General features: G+C 44.0%; 1 protein-coding gene across 2 annotated transcripts in view; it reads right to left on the minus strand.

Annotated features, from left to right (window-relative positions):
- The window catches only part of PDE1A (phosphodiesterase 1A), a 317,847-nt gene that overhangs the window by 34,060 nt on the left and 263,204 nt on the right, over positions 1 to 20,583 (minus strand). For both annotated transcript variants that reach the window (XM_073577497.1, XM_073577498.1), the window contains exons 5-6: positions 20,424 to 20,540; positions 15,098 to 15,238 (exon numbers count right to left, since the gene is read on the minus strand). In XM_073577497.1, the coding sequence (XP_073433598.1) occupies positions 15,098 to 15,238; positions 20,424 to 20,540 (258 nt within the window). The remainder of the gene's footprint in view (positions 1 to 15,097; positions 15,239 to 20,423; positions 20,541 to 20,583) is intronic.

Genomic DNA, 20,583 nt, shown 5'->3' on the forward strand with positions numbered 1-20,583 from the left:
AAATGTGCCTTTAGGGAGATGGACAGGGCTGGTGGTGTCCCTCTCGTATCAGGGCGGTAACTGTCGGGACTGTCACCCTTGTTGCAGGGGGAAGGACTTTCTGACTGGAGGAGACCTTTGCACCTGACTTCAGGGGGCAAGTCTGAGATTAAAGGGACTGGGCGTGCCAGAACGGGAAGACAGCGTGTGTGACAGGAGAAGGTTGACTTCCTCTCCGCAGACCGACGCTAACAAACAGGTCCGCTTTGTGCTCTCCATTGCCCCACGCATACAGACTGTTAACCTCCAGAGACCACTATTCCTGTCATCTTTGACATGACTAAGACAAACCAATCCATACCGCTTACCCCTTCTGGCCCGTGACGCAGTATTCACCTAACAGTGCACGCTGAAGCAGGTAGTGTGACCGCGGCCTCCACTCCGGGACTTAGTTCACCAACCGCGGTGCCGTAGATAACCACTTGAACAATACCTTGTTCCAGGACCACAAAACTACACGTGAGAAGGCCAGGATATGTCACTTCCATTAAGTGACGGTGCCTCACCATTCTCCGCGACCAGTTTGGGAACTTCACGCGTCATCTACGATGCCATCATGGGATTTTTCAGCCTCCGCCTTCTGGAAATCACAGACTGATAAGTTTACCCTTTATTTGTACTCTTACGATTGCTCTATTGTGGTATACCCCTTGTTCATCTGTATTACCTCTCTCCCTGCGTGGAGTAGTTACTGTTATAACAACTCTTTATAAAATACCTGTTAACTCTTGCTCTGCCTCCTGCTCATCACTGCATCCCACGTTCCTGCTAGTACCTTACATGCCTATGATGTACATATTTTTTTTTGAATAAGAACTGGATAAAAACTAAGTTTAAGATTTGACTTTGGTCTCCCTCAATTTTTTCCCTAACATCTGGTCCTGGCCTGACCTATCAAGCAGCACCATGCAGTCTGCAAAGGCATATCGCCCAGGGAACGAGCGCACACATACAACCAGGACCCCCATTTTCAAGTAGCATGCCAGGGCATGAAACACAAGTACCTCGCCCACGGCTACTGCCCCATGTCATATGACGCAAGTTCCAAACTTTTTGTGGAACTAGTTTATGGACTATAGTGCGCTGCTTGACATAATACCGAATCCAAACTATGTTGAAAGATTGATCATTTATTTCCCAACGCATTTCGAAGTAGATATTATTTCTTCCTCAGGGGATCACATATCATGATATGTGATCCCCTGAGGAAGAAGTAATATCTACCTCGAAATGCGTTGGGAAATAAATGATCAATCTTTCAACATAGCTTGGATTCGGTATTATGTCAAGCAGCGCACTATAGTCCATAAACTAGTTCCACAAAAAGTTTGATACTCTGGCGGTCACCGAGTTGACCTTTGGACGTGCAGCAAGCTGACTACGGATCTTACATGCCTATTTCTCTCCTGGAAAGAGTGAGTGAATTTCTGTGATTTTCTTTCATTTTCAACCCAGATAAGACCCTATTGCGCTTTTCTTGTTCCTGTAGTATTTATATATGACGCAAGTTAACAGATTTCTTAAGTTTGGATGCCATGACTCTACAGTGGGCTGTTGTGAATCTTATCTTCTGCAGAAACAACCACTAGGTTGGGATGTGCCAAAAAAACCCCATTATGCAATATCTTGACACTGTGGGTTTCGGAGGGTACAACTTCTGCTGTAGCCGTACCAACCTAAACACCACTGATTGGAATGCATAAGTCACTTTAAGGGAAACATTTTGTGTCACCATGAGCTATGCTGGCTGAAATGCCACTTCTTGTCATGGACCCTCAACCTCCCATGGGCATGAGATCCACAGTATCACAACCAAAGTACCATCCATTACTAGTTCAAAAAATATTTCCAGAATCCGCCCTTTCCTCCACCCTGAATCTACCAAAATGTTTGTGCATGCCCTCACTATCTCTTGCCTCAACTACTGCAATATCTTCTTCTGTGGCCTCCCAGCCAACACAATTGCACCTCTCCAGTCCGTCCTTAATTCTGCTACCTGACTAATCCACCTATTTCCTTACTACTCCTCTGTATCTGTCCTCTGCAAATCATTTCATTGGTTCCCAGTTGCCCAAAATATCCAATTCAAACTACTGACATCAGGAAATCCAAATGTCAATCGGGTTAAATGAAGTCAAAAATTCCTGCCACTCATAGATATTCTGAATCTTGATTGTTTTTTTTGTCAGAATCTGAATGGTTCAGCTGCTCTCAAGCTTTCAAGAGCAGTGAAATAGTGCCAACAGAGTTTCAACATTCAGCATAATAAATTACACGGAAGTGAAATCAGAGCTGTTGAAAGCTCGGGAGGAGCTGAAACCTTTAAATTCTGACAAATAAAGAATCAAGATTCACAATATCTCTGAATGCCAGGAATTCTTCACTTCATCAAGCTACTGATATTGACCTACAAACCGGTCATAATCCGTCTCCTCCATATATCTCTGAACTAATCTCTCGATATCTTCCAACACGTAATCTCTAGTCTTCCCAAGACATCTCCCTCTGCTTCACACTTATACATTCCTCACCCAACATTCCTCACCCAATCGCCTCCAAAACTTCTCCCTAGTATCCCCATTCCTCTGGAATTCTGTGCCACAACATGCCTGATTGTTCACCACACTCAGAACCTTCAGACAGAACTTGAAAACCTATCTCTTCAAGAAAGCTTAAGCTTACAATGACCCTCTGTCACCTAACCACCACCACCGTAGCCTCAGCAACCCCACAACCTCCTCTGTACCAGTTTGTGTTTGTTAGTTTGTTCCCTGTAATTTATGTTTGTGTTTTGTATCTAACCTCTTCTCTTGTACAGCACCATGGCATCAATGGTGCTCTAAAAATAAATAATAATCTTAAACCTTACAGGGCAAAAACAGTTCCAGACCAGGTCCCCTCAATAGGGTGCTGTTTTTAAAGACCACACAGGCATTCTCTTGAATGTTATTGAATGTCAGTTCACTGCTTTTCAAGATGCAAAACATATGTCAGAGTACAAACAACATTTCTTTTACACAACTAGGCTCCAGTTATGCTTCAGACAGAGGCGGACATATCAATAGTGCAACCACTGAGGCTCAAGATTAAAGGAAGCCCACATCCACCTCCAAAGCTGCAAGAAACTTCCATCACAGACCCACAAAGTGGTGCATTATGATGAGCTACTGTACTGCAAAGGGCATATACAGTGGGGAAAAAAATTATTTATTCTGCCACCAACTGTGCAAGTTCTCCCACTTAAAAAGATGAGAGACGTCTGTAATTGACATCATAGGTAATCCACAACTATGAGAGACAAAATGAGAAAACAAATCCAGAAAATCACCTTGTCTGATTTGGCAAGATTTATTGAAAATTATGGTGGAAAATAAGTATTTGGTCACCTAAAAACATGCAAGATTTCTGGCTCTCACAAACCTGTAACTTCTTCTTTAAGAGGCTCCTCTGTCCTCCGCTCATTACCTGTAGTAATGGCACCTGTTTGAACTTGTTATCAGTATAAAAAAACACCTTTTCTCATTTTGACTCTCATAATTGTGGTCTACCTATGATATCAATTACAGACCTCTCTCATCTTTTTAAGTGGGAGAACTTGCACAATTGATGGCTGAATAAATACTTCTTTCCCCACTGTATACTGCTCTTGCACAGGGGCTTCTTCCATCTATGTCCGCCGCTGGTTAAAGAATTGTCCCTATATCTCACCAGCCCATTCACTCTGGGTGTCTCCACAGGAGGTTATCTTACAATTGATTCGTTGGACATGAACCCTGCCTATCTAATGGTAAAAGTTGAGGAGTTTCTCCTCAACTCCACAAATTTCTCCATCTTTGGTTCTCATCTCAGTAACCTTTATCTTTATGACCCTGCCCTGTGTGCATATTAGATGAAAATTGGCCAAACCTGTCAATTTTGGAGAAACCCAACTCTCTCCTGAAAGACAATAAAGGATCAGATAGCTGGAATTCCAATGCCTGATCCTCTTGTTTTCAGAGGAGATTAGTCATAGTGGTACTTATAACCCTTAAAATTCAAATTTAATAATGTATAATAAAAAAAACACCTAAATAGGAAAAACTCTTAGTGCACAGCAATATTAGATAAACACAAAGCCTAAATGAAGACCAATAGATCACTGTTATGAATGATTAACATCTATACAGTCAGAAAATCCAATAGAACACCACTTTCTGTGTCTCTTCCCTAAAATAACTTATGATATATAAAATATGAGTCACAGTGTCTGGAAGGACAAGTGGAGTAGAGAAGTTCTATGGAGGTCCCAGGTACTGTAAGGGGGCTACAGAGTCTGACTTATGCCCTAGTTATGTCCCTGTTCTGAATGTACTATTTCTTATATACAGTATATTTATTGTTGTTCTTATGCTGCTATGTATATTGGTTTGTAGGGAAAGAGTAGTACCCAGTTAGCCCACTAGATGAGGGCACCTTAGTACACTTAAGATAGGACAGTAAGAAGTTAACTTAGGAGGGGTCAGCTGCAGATAAGATAGGACTTCCTGTGCAAGGGCAGTAGGGCCATAGAGCCTGGACAGGGTGGTTGACTCTGTAACATTGAAAGTGGGAAGACCAGCCGTCCAGGACCAGGGGGCCAGAGATGTAGAAGAACAGGAACACAGGTTACTCAAGATGTGGCAGCTTACTACATGGACAGATGCTCTTATGTCTGGGGCAAAACAGACGAGGGAACTCCTGAACAAAGTAAAGCTGAACAGGGAGGACGCTGTGGTACCAGATAAGATGGTATGACCCGGGAACACACTGCAGGACGTAGGGAAGAGCACAGGGGAAGTGAAGGATGTAAACTGTGTGGAGTCCTATGTTGATGCTGTATCTGATAAGGACATGCTGCGAATGAAAACAAGTAAAGTTCTTTGTTTAAAGTTGGAATTGAACTGTATCTCTGTGTGCAATCATCTGGAGAGGGTCTTCAGCAACCCAGAGCACACCCTGAAGGTTCGGAGAGCAGAGAGGCAAGTACACTGACAAAGGGACATTGTTTTCATGGCGCGGGAGACCATGGCGCAAAAGAGCCATTTATCTCAGCCACGACTATGGCCCTGGCACTCCCCCACACTTGATTGACATAATTATACTCTAATATTCAGGACAAACATTTGTCAAGGGTGCGGCTGTGTCACGCCTTGTGGAGGATCGGTGTCAGAGTAATAATTGATATATAGAAAAAGATGCTCAGAATCTTAGAAAAGCTTATAGGGGCTTTCTGGGAACACAATATTCATTTCCTATCCTTAGTATATACCATCAATTTAACATTGCAAGGATCAGATCCTCGCACCCTCGCCCTTGCTCAGCTGATTGACAGCATTCTCTCCATACTGTAAATAGGGACAGGACTGTCAATCAGCAGCAGATGGGTGGGTGAACCCATAAATACTAGATGCACTGTGTTCAGTTCACGCCAATACCGATATATAGGGATTTTATTTCTATGAAAATTTTGAAAATTGAGCCAGCACTGTAAGCTGGGTCTCTCACTACTTTATGTTATGCTCACATAGGGCAGGTTAAACCTGGTGTCAGAGTCTCTTTAAAATGTCAATATGTCTGTATAGCTTCCACTGTGCCCTAACGAGCCAAGATATGTCGTTAAAAGTACAGGAAATAAAAGATAATAAAATACAGAACAGGTTCAGTCTATTTACTTTGGGAAAAGACATGTATATGAATGGCAAATATGCTATGGACAATGCGGAGCCCTGTTTCACACAGCTTTTATATTAAAAATAGCACAAATCATGTGTGGAAAGAAAGTGGAGAAATAATTCCAGCCAATACGTTAATGTCAATGGTGTGGGTATAACAAATGTGGTTAAGGATATCTAGTGCTAAAACACAACCAACTGGATGCAAATATACTTGTTAGGGTTCGCTCACTTCTGCGTATATGAAATTGCTCAGAGTCTCAACCAGAAAAATTGTCGAGTATCAGGCAAGTGTTATGTGTATGTTATTCCATGCGTCATTCCGTATGTCATGCAAGTGCGCATTTTTTTTCTCACCTAGCATCTGTAAGACATCTGAATGCTATACATTTTTAACATAATCTTTTACATACTATAATAATACTCCATTTAATTAAATCTAGCTGTCATAAATAATAAAGCAATCTGATACATAGATAGATAGATAGAAATTATATAATAGATATTTCATGGATGATAGATAGAGAACGAAAGATAGATAGATAGATAGATAGATAGATAGGTTTCCTGAGGATATATGATTTCACAAACCCCCTACATATAATTAGCATGCACCTTTTAGTGCCTACCATGTGACACTAAAGGGTTCTTAGCTTTGTTTAACCTAATAAATAAATAAAATAAATAAACAACAAGGGATCCCCCTACTTTGATAACCAGTAAAGGTAAAGCAGACAGCTGAGAACTGATATTATCAGACAGGGAAGGTCTATGGTTATTGGGCCCTTCCCAGCCTAAAAATACCAGCCCGCATCTGCCCCAGAAGTGGCTCATCATATTAAAAGCACCAGTTCTGGTGCTTTGCCTAGGATCTTCCCGATTTCCCTGGTGTGCAATCAGGAAGCACAATACTGTACTTACATAATTAATGTTACCACACAGGACACATTTCCGCATGCACCATACCGTATTAACACATTAAGCAACGCTATGATACAGCACACACACAAGCATTACAACACTAGTAAAGTGCTGGTCAAATGCAAGATTATTAAAGATAATACCTATCCAGGGCAAAGCATGAACTCAAACAACAACATATGACAAAAATATATATACTTTATTTAGACAATTAGGCGCTTAAAATTACAATTAAATGGCAGTGATTCAAAGGTTAAGTCCACTCAACAAAACTTGGTGAGGCATTATGGACCCATGGACATAAAATTACAATTTAAAAATCAAAATACAGCACCATTAAAAGTGAAGAGTATTTCAAAACAACAAAGGCCCCCTAGTCAGGCTTGTGTGAGTATAGACGTATGATCAATAATGGTAATAGTAAGAAATATAGTAAAAAGAAAAAACAAAGGATCTAGCATTGATAATGCAGAAAGAAGTCAGCCAGCGGGCAAGAGAAGTAAGAAGAAAGGATTTTTACCAAGTGATCAAGATAAGTGCAGGCTATCCAAATGTCCAGCAGATCTGCCGCGAGTTTCACACAATGTGCTTCTTCAGGGGTGAAGAAATGGGGGATTTTTAATGCTTGTTCTTTCACTATAGTTATTAATATTATCATTATTGATTGTACTTATACAAGCCTGCCTGGGGGATCTTTGAACAGAAATGTATTTTGCTTTTGCATGCTGTGTTCTTTTAAGCGTACTGTATTTTGACATATAAATCTTAAATTAAATTAATACCTAATGCTTCCATACAGCACAGAGAAACACATACTGCCATACTGTGCTAACATAATACCTAATGCTTCCATACAGCATAGAGAAACACATGCTGCCATACTGTGCTAACATAATACCTAATGCTTCCATACAGCACAGAGAAACACATACTGCCATACTGTGCTAACATAATACCTAATGCTTCCATACAGCACAGAGAAACACATACTGCCATACTGTGCTAACATAATACCTAATGCTTCCATACAGCACACAGAAACACATACTGCCATACTGTGCTTACATAATACCTAATGCTTCCATACAGCACAGAGAAACACATACTGCCATACTGTGCTAACATAATAGCTAATGCTTCCATACAGCACACAGAAACACATACTGCCATACTGTGCTAATGTAGTGTCGGTGGTGGGGTGCCGAGCTGGGGGGGGGGGGTGGTCCTACTTTTGTACCGCGCAGCGATGATAACAGAGACACGATGAGGCAGATTCTGGGTGCAACAGGTCCAAGTTTATTTCTTTGCTTGCCGTCCGCCTGACGGCCTCCGCAGCACACCGCACGTTTCTTCACTTATCGGCCCTCCGTTTCCAGAGCCGTTTGCACACCGTACTTATACAATAGGGAGGTACATATGCGTACTGTCCCTCCTTCACTTATTCGACGCTCCTGCCAGGTCCGCCACTGTGGCCGCCCTAGGCCCAAAAACCAACAGCGCTTTCACTGGTCAGTCGTCGTGTCAAATACGGTATACGGCACTCACTGCCTCGTCTCTTCTGCGGTATCTTTCTGTCAGGACCACCCCCTGACGTTTCCCTCTCCTCAGTCCCCTTGGTCGGATTCTCCTCAGGGCACACAGACTGGCGAAGTCCTCCTGTCACCTGGGCTCCCCCTGGGGACTGGAACTTTGTGGAACCCTCCCTCAGAATTTATAACTCCCCCGGTTCCTTGAAACTGTCACTCTAACTGTTACCACGCCCCCCATGACCAACGGTTTCTAAAGCCCTAAGCTGCTGTAAAGTCCTTTACTCACACTCCACCCTGCCATCTAATGGTCATCCCAAGGTACTGCACGTCCACTACACTTTTCTAGTTGTTTCCCCACTGTAATCACTGTCTCCTACCTACACTGTGCAAACCTATCTTTCTTCACTCTGACTAGTCCGTCTGTCCGTCAGGTCACCTTCCCTACACTCCCCCTTCCTTTGTCCATTGTCGTCCTCGACAATCGTCATCCCTGCCTTCGTCGTTCTGAATCTACACCTACATTCTGTTGTCGGACCAGAAGTTGAGCCAAACCCACTATCTGCGGGGGCCGAACCATACTGGGAGCACTATGCTCTGAGCAGCCTACTGCTACTCACCAGCGCGCACGCCACATGACAACGTCTTTCAAATTGGGCAAGGTACACCCGTATTCTCTATATGGCGTGTATCTTTCCCCTACTCTCCCCTACTGTTACCTTTCACTATCCGGTACGCCATGATCGAGGCCACTCACCTACCAGATCATTGCCGGCGCCCGCCTTTCCTTCTTCAGGGGTGTCCGTGGCGTCGGGGACCTGACCTAGGACGGCTGTCTTTCTCACATCTTCCCATTCATTTTCCTTCTTTCAATTACATGTCATGGTCGGCGTCCCGGTCTCCCAGACCTCAACTCTTAGATCCCTACCGGATCTCACACTTTCCTTTGGTCCCGCAGACCTTCCCTTACCCGGACCTGTTGCATTTTACTTTGCATATTATACATCATACAACTTTATAATAGCACAAGTACCCATTTTTTTATAATTTTTTTTTTTCATTTTCTTTTGCTTTAAAACTCAACGTTCAACAATAAACATCGCCAGTACTCCTTTCCCCTCCCCTTCATTGGACATGGACACTCCCTCTCTTTTACATATTCCCGCTCTGTCAGGCAATCAACTTTTGCTTTCCATACATGAAACATAAGAAAAGAGAGAAACGAAAAATAATTGCATCAGATTACAACAAAACATTTTTTTTTTTTTTAACTGCAACTGTCCTTATAATCCGCACAACGGTGCATCGAACTCCTGACAGTCTATACCACTCTCAATGGACAGAGGTGAGGGCTCCACAGCCGTGGAACTCCTGGGGGAACCGAGAGTGTCCATAACAGTCCTTTTTTTTTTACGGGGGTCCGCTTTGCTCAGGCTCCGCCAGTACTGCCACCGCATAATACCCGCGGGGGCAGTATTCCTTATAATAAGAGACCAAGTCCCCTACTTCCAGAGCCCGGCCATGCCGTATAGAGGCCACGTTCACATACACTTTCTGGCCAGTCTTATCACGGATGAAACCGTACCCCTTCTCGAGGTCGGTGTATACCAGCCGCCCCTGCGATCTCTTCTCTGCCATGCCAGCCTCCCCCTTGTCATGCAGCTGTTTCCAAATCGCTTTCTCCCGTGTCTTCTTTCCCTTAATAACCTCCGCAACCCAAACGGAGGGTACCGCACCAGTCCCAGAGTCCGATGGGTGGGACCTTGCCGAGAAAGGGCGTGGGGTAGAGGCGGCCGATGATATCTGTGGCCCCGCAGCCACTGGGGCCAGGTAGCGGATAGGAGCAGCCGTGACTCCGGAGGGCTGGTCCACAGGGCCCGATAAACAGCCCCCAGCCGGTTCCAATACTGGCTTCACCGCGGCCACCCGGTAGGCCGCATCCACAACTCCTAGCAAAGCCGGGGTAACGGCCGGTCCGGGCGATGAGGCTGACACCGGTCGAGGGAGCGCAACCGCGCTTTCTGTAAATAAGCCCCGCCCTGGTGACTCCGGGCGGGAAGGTTCGGGAACGGGAGCTAGGGCCCTGCTCAATCCCACGTATAGCATAGGGCCCTCCGCAGCCGGGCCTTCCGGTACACTGGAGGCTGCGTGTTGTGGCAAAATGATAGGGGCCGCTTGTGAAGCTGTCGGCAAGGCCGGGGGAACTCTCACCTTCCTCGGCGCCACGGCCTCCGTCACACCACCGCACGGCTCATCCCGCAGCCTCCGCTCTCCAATTCGCTGCTCAGCGGGCCTAGCCTCCAGACTCAGGGGCTCCGCAAGGAGACTCTCCGTCGGTATCAATGGCGGCCGCTCCTTCTGGTTCCGCACGGGCTCCGCACAGATTCCTCTTCTTGCCCATGGACCCGAAGATGACGTCTTCTGTCTCAGCTCGTTCTCCTGCCGCCACTGCCATTCTAGGCGGCCAATACCCCGACTTCCGCAGCGTCTCATACCGTCCGGTGGGCAGCAATCGAATGGCGCCAAACAGTCGCTCCCAGGCTTTCCTTCGGTGTCACTCCCTCTGCGGGGTGGAGCGTTGGTAGGCCTCTCCACCCACCTGTCAGGGTCCAATGCTTGGAAACGTCGGCCTCCGGACACATACTGCTGTCCACGGGGGTACGTTGGAGGGGGTCCCAATCCATTCGGAACTACCGCGAACACCCGGACCTCGCCTCTGCGTTGAAGGAGCGCTGCCATACTGCACTGTCTCTGGTACCGCCCCGGATCCTCTACTGGCCACACAGATTCGTCACTGCGCTCCTCATTTATAATCCACTGGTAAACAAATTGTAATCCACCGGTAATTGTATTCCAGACTGAGTAGACTAAGTCCTTTTCCATTTTTTTTTGAGGCAGGTCTGCCACAGAAGATGAGGTATTAGCGGCGGCGATCCTGCCGACTACGCCAAATGTAGTGTCGGTGGTGGGGTGCCGAGCTGGGGGGGGGGGGGTGGTCCTACTTTTGTACCGCGCAGCGATGATAACAGAGACACGATGAGGCAGATTCTGGGTGCAACAGGTCCAAGTTTATTTCTTTGCTTGCCGTCCGCCTGACGGCCTCCGCAGCACACCGCACGTTTCTTCACTTATCGGCCCTCCGTTTCCAGAGCCGTTTGCACACCGTACTTATACAATAGGGAGGTACATATGCGTACTGTCCCTCCTTCACTTATTCGACGCTCCTGCCAGGTCCGCCACTGTGGCCGCCCTAGGCCCAAAAACCAACAGCGCTTTCACTGGTCAGTCGTCGTGTCAAATACGGTATACGGCACTCACTGCCTCGTCTCTTCTGCGGTATCTTTCTGTCAGGACCACCCCCTGACGTTTCCCTCTCCTCAGTCCCCTTGGTCGGATTCTCCTCAGGGCACACAGACTGGCGAAGTCCTCCTGTCACCTGGGCTCCCCCTGGGGACTGGAACTTTCTGGAACCCTCCCTCAGAATTTATAACTCCCCCGGTTCCTTGAAACTGTCACTCTAACTGTTACCACGCCCCCCATGACCAACGGTTTCTAAAGCCCTAAGCTGCTGTAAAGTCCTTTACTCACACTCCACCCTGCCATCTAATGGTCATCCCAAGGTACTGCACGTCCACTACACTTTTCTAGTTGTTTCCCCACTGTAATCACTGTCTCCTACCTACACTGTGCAAACCTATCTTTCTTCACTCTGACTAGTCCGTCTGTCCGTCAGGTCACCTTCCCTACACTAACATAATACCTAATGCTTCCATACAGCACACAGAAACACATACTGCCATACTGTGCTAACATAATACCTAATGCTTCCATACAGCACACAGAAACACATGCTGCCATACTGTTCTAACATAATACCTAATGCTTCCATACAGCACACAGAAACACATACTGCCATACTGTGCTAACATAATACCTAATGCTTCCATACAGCACACAGAAACACATACTGCCATACTGTGCTAACATAATACCTAATGCTTCCATACAGCACACAGAAACACATGCTGCCATACTGTGCTAACATAATACCTAATGCTTCCATACAGCACAGAGAAACACATACTGCCATACTGTGCTAACATAATACCTAATGCTTCCATACAGCACACAGAAACACATGCTGCCATACTGTGCTAATATAATACCTAATTCTTCCATACAGCACAGAGAAACACATGCTGCCATACTGTGCTAACATAATACCTAATGCTTCCATATAGCACACAGAAACACATACTGCCATACTGTGCTAACATAACACCTAATGCTTCCATACAGCACACAGAAGCACATACTGCCATACTGTGCTAACATAATACCTAATGCTTCCAAACAGCACACAGAAACACATACTGCCATACTGTGCTAACATAATACCTAATGCTTCCATACAGCACACAGAAACACATGCTGCCATACTGTGCTAACATAATGCCTAATGCTTCCATACAGCACAGAGAAACACATGCTGCCATACTGTGCTAACATAACACCTAATGCTTCCATACAGCACACAGAAGCACATGCTGCCATACTGTGCTAACATAATACCTAATGCTTCCAAACAGCACACAGAAACACATACTGCCATACTGTGCTAACATAATGCCTAATGCTTCCATACAGCACACAGAAACACATACTGCCATACTGTGCTAACATAATACCTAATGCTTCCATACAGCACACAGAAACACATACTGCCATACTGTGCTAACATAATACCTAATGCTTCCATACAGCACACAGAAACACATACTGCCATACTGTGCTAACATAATACCTAATGCTTCCATATAGCACAGAGAAACGCATACTGCCATACTGTGCTAACATAATACCTAATGCTTCCATATAGCACAGAGAAACGCATACTGCCATACTGTGCTAACATAATACCTAATGCTTCCATACAGCACAGAGAAACACATTCTGCCATACTGTGCTAACATAATACCTAATGCTTCCATACAGCACAGAGAAACACATTCTGCCATACTGTGCTAACATAATACCTAATGCTTCCATACAGCACACAGAAACACATACTGCCATACTGTGCTAACATAATACCTAATGCTTCCAAACAGCACAGAGAAACACATGCTGCCATACTGTGCTAACATAATACCTAATGCTTCCATCCAGCACAGAGAAACACATACTGCCATACTGTGCTAACATAATAACTAATGCTTCCATACAGCACAGAGAAACACATACTGCCACACTGTGCTAACATAATACCTAATGCTTCCATATAGCACACAGAAACACATACTGCCACACTGTGCTAACATAATACCTAATGCTTCCATATAGCACACAGAAACACATACTGCCATACTGTGCTAACATAATACCTAATGCTTCCAAACAGCACAGAGAAACACATGCTGCCATACTGTGCTAACATAATACCTAATGCTTCCATCCAGCACAGAGAAACACATACTGCCACACTGTGCTAACATAATACCTAATGCTTCCATCCAGCACAGAGAAACACATGCTGCTATACTGTGCTAACATAATACCTAATGCTTCCATACAGCACACAGAAACACATACTGCCACACTGTGCTAACATAATACCTAATGCTTCCATGCAGCACAGAGAAACACATGCTGCCATACTGTGCTAACATAATACCTAATGCTTCCATGCAGCACAGAGAAACACATGCTGCCACACTGTGCTAACATAATACCTAATGCTTCCATCCAGCACACAGAAACACATGCTGCTATACTGTGCTAACATAATACCTAATGCTTCCATGCAGCACAGAGAAACACATACTGCCACACTGTGCTAACATAATACCTAATGCTTCCATGCAGCACAGAGAAACACATGCTGCTATACTGTGCTAACATAATACCTAATGCTTCCATACAGCACACAGAAACACATACTGCCACACTGTGCTAACATAATACCTAATGCTTCCATGCAGCACAGAGAAACACATGCTGCCATACTGTGCTAACATAATACCTAATGCTTCCATGCAGCACACAGAAACACATGCTGCCATACTGTGCTAACATAATACTTATTGCAACCATAGAAGAGGATAGCTAGAAGACCCCCTATTGCAATCCCATCAGGATGCCTACATAACAAGTAGATTATTTCCAGCTGAGTGCCCCTTGTACACAGCAGTTGCAGCAGACTACCCCCCTAACCCATAGTGCCGACAGATGCCCTCTGTAAGTAGTTTTTAATATAATTAAATATAGTTATAATGACATAGAATACACATACACACTGATTCCTACACGTAGGGCAGATTTTTCCTTCCTCTGTGTGACTATGTTTGCTCTTTATATGAGGCTGGTTTCACACATCTAGAAAACACAAACTGTTCTCATATCGCAATGCCTCACCCAACTGCGGGGTGTCCTGACCACATATAGCCTACAAGGTCCGGTGGGGTATTGCGATCTGAGCATAATCTGTGTATATTGGATGCGTGAACTTGGCTTTATATGACTTTTATCTCATTGAACTTCATTAATAAAACCCTCTGTCAATTAACTCAAGGTTTTGAATAACATTTGCCTTTGCACATATGTACGGTAAATAATCCAATCAGGCTGGTTTCACATTAGCGTTTGGAGGCGCAGCGGACGCTCACAGGGAAGCTCCGCCCCCTGCCGCGCCTCCTCCGGTCAGCTCCGCCTATGGGCGCATGCCGCTGCATGCGGCCTGCGTACCCTATCTTTAGCATTGTGTACGTAGGCCGTCTGCAAGTATGCTTTTGCCGGCGCATGCGTCCTTTTGACGGTGCGGCAAACTGCGCCAAACGTAACGTGTTGCATTTTGGTGCGGCCGCCGCACCATCAAAAGGACGTTTAAAACCCGTTAAAAAATCTATAATTAAAATTGCTCACCATGATACCCGTATGAAGCATTATGTAGTGCACAGTTTGGGTAACGTCAGCTGCATGAATCAGGTTGTGGTACGGATTTTTGTATTTGCTGTAACCAACTTCCAGAGCTTCCACAAATGCTACGAGACAAGCAACAGGGATCTACAAAAGATTAGAAAAGTCACATCAAAAGCAACTTCATCATGCAGGTCAATGTGGTGGGGATAATGCAATCCTTATAAGAAGAGAAAATATCCAGTGCGGCCTCATGCATTTGACTATACTACTGGTCCATAATGTGGTGCTATCTATAGGTGCATACTATCTCTCTGTGTGCCTCTGATGTTATAAGGAGGCTTTCTCACAGATGCAAAAGAAATCCTGTTTGCACATTACACCTCAACTTAGAGTTGAACTCGAACAAACAAACTGAAGTGATGAATCACTGTACAGTCATGGCCAAAAGAGTTGGCACCCTTGAATTTGTCAAAAAAAATTTACTCAAAGGTGGATAAGAATAGGAAATCCCAACGCGTTGGGGCGCGTTATTATACAACTCACATAGCGTTAATTGGCTAACAGGTATTTTACATTTTGTGTTTTAATTGCACTGCCTTAGGGCGATTTGTATTATTCACACAGCTGCACTCTTGCACTTTTGGCACATTTATGAATTTTGTGCAATTTTTGTGTCACTATACACATGCACTTTTTTACCTGGATTATTAATGAAGCCTCGTTTTCCATTATCCATAAATATATTGCTAATGTGGTTGTATATGTTATTATTAATTTTTCTTTTTTATTATGTATATATATGTACATTTTTAATGCACTTAATTGCTGTGCCAACATTTTAATAAAGGCATTTTTATTTCTATAAAGATTGTGCCATTCATTATTATTTTTCATTTTTTATTTTATCATCATTCATGTTGTACATTTGTTTGATCCTATGGGATTTCCTATTCTTATCCACCTTTGAGTAAATTTTTTTGTCTATACCGGATGGTCTGCCATCCTTTCTTTAGGGGATTGGTTCAACCACACCTATTGATATTTAACTACATTTGTACACGCATTAATGTGATTATTATTTTATATATTAGTACATCGTGTGTTTGTAATTTTTCCCCTACTCACCCTTGAATTTGTGTCAGAAAATGAAGCATTTCTCCAAGAAAACTATTAGACTGAGTTCACACGTGGCGTTTTTTTCGCGTTTCCGTTGCGGTTTTAACCGTGCGATTTTGCCGTGAAAAATAAGCATCCCATGCATTTCTATGGGATTCCGCAATGCTGTGCTAATGCTGCAGTTTTTACCGCGGCGGAATCGCTTCGCGGTAAAAAACGCAGCATGCTCATTAATTTGCGGAATCGCGGCGATCCCGCACCCATAGGAATGCATTGTTCCGCTTACTTCCCACATGTGGCTGTGCACACCATGCGAAAAGTAAGCAGAACAATTGCGGATGGTACCCACGGTCCGGAGGAGAGGAGACTGTCCTCCGGGCTTTGGGTACCATATCCCTGTAAAAAATAGAATTTAAAATAAAAAATATTGTTATTCTTACCTTCCGGCGTCCCATGCAGCCTTCCCGCCTCTCTCCACACTCCCGGTCCCAGTAATCCTTTGCGAAAATGCCCTCGATGACGTCCGTTCTCGCGGGATCGCGAAGTCTCGCGGTCATTCGCGCGGGAATTTAAAATGCGATTTTCCCGCGGAAAGGAATTCCGGAATTCTCGTGGTAATTTCCGCGAGAGTTCCGGTACGTGTGCACTTAGCCTTACACATGTTTTGTGGTACACATGTTTATTTCATTTGTGTGTATTGGAAAAACACAAAAAAACAGAGGAGAAAAAAAGGCACATTTTTACATAATTTCACACAAAACCCCTAAAATGGCCCTGTCAAAATTGTTGGGACCCTCAACTTAATATTTGGCTGCACACCCTTTGGAATAAATAACTGCAATCAATGACTTCCTATAACCATCAACAAGTTTCTTACACCTCTCAACTGAAATTTTGGAGCACTCTTCTTTTCCAAACTGCTCGGGGTCTCTCGTATTTGAAGGGCACTTTGTCCTAACAGAAATTTTAAGATACCTCCACAGGTGTTCAATGGGATTCAGATCTGGACACATTGCTGGTCACTTTATGGGCCGAATTGCTCCGTCTACTTGCATTGGCTGCCGCAAGGTACTACACATCCACCTCCTATTGATTTTTTGGTAATTCTTCATTACTGAATAACCTGTCATGCTGGATAAATTTAGCGTCTGTATGCTATGCTTATTATGCTTATTATTACAATGAGCCAACAATTATGCAAAAAACTTTGACAAACATCTTTGAACCTCCACTATATTTGACTGTAGGTACTGTGTTCTTTTCTTTGTAGGTCTCATTCTGTTTTTGGTAAACTTCAGAATAATGTGCTTTACCAAAAAGCTCTATCTTGATCTCATCTGTCCACAAGATGCTTTTCCAGAAGTATTTTGGCTTAGTCGCATACATTTTGGAAAACTGCGGTCTAGCTTTTTTATATCTCTGTGTCAGCAGTGAGGTCCTCCTGGGTCTCCAGCCATAATATTTCATTTCATTTCATTCAGATGTCAATGGATAGTTTGTATTGACACTGACGCACCCTGAGCCGGCAGGACAGCTTGAATTTCTTTAGAACTTGACTGGAGCTGCTCATCCACCATCCAAACTATCCTGCGGTGCAATTTTTCATCAGTTTTTCTCTGCTGTGCACATCCTTGGAGATTAGCTACAGTGCCATGGGTTGTAAACTTCTTGATTATGTTGAGCAACATGGACAAAGGAACATCAAAATCTCTGGACTTCTAACCTTGAAATTGTTGATGGTTTTCAACAATTTTGGTTCTCAAGTCCTCAGATAGTTCTCTTCTTTTTCTGTTCTCCATGCTTAATGTGACACACACAGACGAACAAAGAAAACATTAAGTTAACTTCTCGCCTCTTTATCTTGTTTCAGGTGTGATTTTCATATTGCTCAAACCTGTTATTTGCCTCAGGTGAGTTTGAATGAGCATCACATGCTAGAAACAAAGTTGTTTATCCACAATTTTGGAAAAGAGCCAAGAATTTTGTCAGGCCCATTTTGGGGTTTAGTGTGAAATTATGTCCAATTTGCCACCTTTTCAGTTTTTTTTTGTGCTGTTCCAATACACACAAAGGAAATAAACGTGTATAACAAAACATAATTCCAAAAATTTTGAGAGAGAAATGCTTCATTTTCTGGAACAAGTTCAATAGTGCCAACTAGAGATGAGCGAATTTGGATTTTGTCCCCGAATCTGATTTTGACATATTCGAGCCATATTCGAACAATATTCGCGCTTATGATCGGTTCCGAACATGTTCGATAATTTCTACTTCCATTAACTCTAATGACGTTCAGTTGTGTTTGACGAATATTGCAAAAACAATATTCAGTTTTGATCGTATTCGGAACCGAATCCGAACAAATTCGCTCATCTCTATTGCCAACAATTTCAGCCATGACTGTATGTGTGAACTTGAAGTTAATCCAAGTTGTGTGTTGTTATATGGTATGTTAAAGGGGTTATCCAGGACTATTTACATTTTTTACTATGGGCCTAAGAAATGACAGGCAGGTAGTTGTTAACCACCTGTCTGTTCTGCGTGGCACCAACCAGCCCAGGACCGTCATATACGGCTCTTGCTGGCATAATTGCTGCATCACATAAACATAGCAGCTCTTCCTCTTCTAGGCTGCTCTGTCGATGGGGCATCACTGCCTATGTCATGCTGATTGACAGCGGCCACCCTGCAGTTAGGCATCAGGGAGCCGGCTGTCAATCAGCATGATGACGACAGTCACGTCCCTTCAACAAAGCAGAGTGGAAGAGAAGCCGCTGCTTTGTCGAAGTGATGTCAGCAGGAGCGACAGAACTACCTCTTCGTTCGTAAACCAATATTAAAAAAAATATAATAGTCCCAGATAACACTTTTAAGCGTATTATGGAGATGCTTGGCAGATCTTTATAAGCTGGCAGGTATGATGCCCATGCAAATTGCCTAAATGGGGCAAGCTATAGCAGGGGGTGTCCACAGAGACCGACAGCAGAATCAAAGGATGAATAAAAATAGCAGCCACTTTGATTGGACTTGTGGAGCACCAAATAATTCCACAACCTCGGTCAAAAACTGCTCATTCCTGAGATAAGGTTAAGTTTTGCAACTTCCAGTTTTAAATCACCAATTGTGACCTCAGTGGTGGACAAAGACAGAAGAGGACCCCTGTGCAAGAACAGTGTATGGGCCATTTGCAGTACAATAATGTGTCTATGACAGAAGCTGTATACCGATTTGGAGATAACAGTGATCCTCTTACCTCTTGGGCCCCTGTGCCACTGTTCAGGTTGCACAGTGGTATGGCCGCCTCTGTGTGACCTTCAACTATTAAAGGGGTTGTCCGGTCTAGAATGAAAGGTCTGCAGTCACCTTGTGCCACTGCAGACTGAATCTCCCAGCGCTCGCATTGTGCGCTATGAGGAATTGCCGCTTTTTGAGCAGGGACCGGCGGTGATGTGTGTGTTATACATACTCCCAGGCAGAACCCGACTTGTGGGTGCCACCTCGCTACATACACTTGCATTGAGCAAGGCTGCACTCACTAGACACCCAAGCCCACTAGAAGGCCTTTCCCACTGGACAACCGCGTCACTAGACAGGGCGCGGCCTCGCTCAATACATGTGTTTGGTGCAAGGCTGCGCCCACAAGACCGGGTTCTGCCTGGGAGTGTGCATAACGCATACATCACCACCGTTCCCGTCTCAGAAATCGGCCAATCCTCATAGCGCACAGTGCGTGCGCCGCTGGAGGGAAATCATAAATCTGCAGTTGCGTAGCGAGAGACCGCAGACTTAACAATTTAGACTAGACAACCACTTTAAGCTTTAGTGCCAGTGTTGCAAAATAATGGAAAGCTGTCTATTCAGAAGCCAGTGTTCCACAACTGTTGCTTAAAGGAGATCTCAAACCACCCATAACATGCATGAATCTCAAAAACAATGTCCCTCCTAAAATCTAAAACTCAGGACTAAATGCAAGTTTGTTATTTATGTAAGCTGTTAAAATTCTTGACATCACCCACAGAGGTTGTCACTCCAACTCCTGAATACACGTTTGCTCAGTCATGCAGTGATACATTTCCTGTTCCAATATTGGTTCAAAATTAGACAAATTTGTCTATTTTGCTTAGGGCTGTAGGATAGATGAGTGACAACCTGATTGTGTTATTATAAGCTACAGTGAATAGAAATGACTGCCGCACGGGATGAGTGATCGTACCTTAAAGCGATTGATAAGGTCATATCTGGTAAACAATTCATAGACCATGAATTTTAGTGCATGTTCTCCACTGGCCTCATTCAAAGAAAATACATTAAATGACCACTGATCCACCTCCTGTGGGTAAAAGAAAGCAAAACAACGTAATATTTTATAAATT

The sequence above is a fragment of the Dendrobates tinctorius genome, unplaced genomic scaffold (genome assembly GCF_039654945.1).
Source record: "Dendrobates tinctorius isolate UK_male_01 unplaced genomic scaffold, ASM3965494v1 ptg000056l, whole genome shotgun sequence".
Taxonomy (NCBI): domain Eukaryota; kingdom Metazoa; phylum Chordata; class Amphibia; order Anura; family Dendrobatidae; genus Dendrobates; species Dendrobates tinctorius.